At 61.6% G+C, this 1064-nt stretch overlaps 1 protein-coding gene across 1 annotated transcript in view; it reads left to right on the forward strand.

Moving 5' to 3' along the window:
- Positions 1-962: 962 nt before the first annotated feature.
- UNC79 (unc-79 homolog, NALCN channel complex subunit) overlaps positions 963-1064 on the forward strand; it is a 108049-nt gene continuing 107947 nt past the window's right edge. The window contains exon 1 of the mRNA XM_027673866.1: positions 963-1051. Within this exon, the coding sequence (XP_027529667.1) occupies positions 1030-1051 (22 nt within the window). The 5' untranslated portion in view covers positions 963-1029. The remainder of the gene's footprint in view (positions 1052-1064) is intronic.

Raw genomic sequence — 1064 nt, forward strand, 5'->3', positions numbered from 1 at the left:
GCCTACTCCTCTTACACAGCTCAGTGTTTTGATGAGAGTGTGTTGCAACTGAATTTTTTGTGTGTAAACATCAAGGCTCCCATGCCCTGGCTGATGAAATACTATTGCTTCTATGTAGCTTTTTCAGAGGTGCGAGGATCTGAAAAACTGGTTTGTAAAGTTTCACAGAAGAAACTCATAGTTAACTTTTCATTTCTGAGACCTGGTAAGGCCAAGTCAGGACACCAAGGAAGTTGACAGGACACATGGTGGTGAAATAATTTCTCTTGGAGTAATTTTATTGTTATTACTGTACTCCCACCACAATCGGATGAAGGCCTTTTCATTCCACCTTCGTCCTGAGACAATCACCATGGCTGGGATCTGGCGATGGAGAGGGAACACGGTCGGGGCTGAGCGCAGCCCTCGTCTCAGGGAAGGCATGACGGTCCCCAGGGGCTTGGTGCGCTAGGGAAACAGGTGGGGAAACCCGGGCAGAGGCACCCGACTGCCTGCCCTCCTGGGGTAAACAGCTGGAGCCCAGGGGGGTCGAGGGAAGAGGTACTCAAGTGAGCAATAATTCTGTTCCATGCAAGGAATCAAACGGGGTACCCAGAACTGCCCTCCCTGGACTCGCTCAGCGCAGCCGGGGGTGAGCAGCACCAGCCCCCTGGCACACCCGGGGGACACCGCCGAGGCTTACCAAGATCTTCGGGCTCGGCAGCTCCCAACCTGGCGCCGTGGGAAGCTCGGTGGGGCACCCCACCCCAACACACCCTACCCGGCCCGACGCGCTCCCGTCCTGACCAGCTCAGCTCCCCTCCCTTTCCCTCCTCTGCTGTCCCGTCCCGTCGCTCCCGAGGCCGTTCCCGGTCTCGGCGCCAGGCGCTGCCCCTTTAAGCGCGCTCCCGCCCGGCGCCGCCCGCCCGCCGCTCCCCGGCCCGCAGCCCTGCGGCAGCGGCACCGGCGGCGGCACCGGCACGGGCAGCAGCTCCATCGCGGCCGGGGGCCGGCGCTCCGCGGCGCCGCGGGGCAGAGCGGGGCGGCAGCATGTCCACCAAGGCGGAGCAGTGTGAGTGGGGGCC

This window comes from Neopelma chrysocephalum, unplaced genomic scaffold (assembly GCF_003984885.1).
Source record: "Neopelma chrysocephalum unplaced genomic scaffold, ASM398488v2 Primary Assembly neopelma1_24, whole genome shotgun sequence".
Lineage (NCBI taxonomy): Eukaryota > Metazoa > Chordata > Aves > Passeriformes > Pipridae > Neopelma > Neopelma chrysocephalum.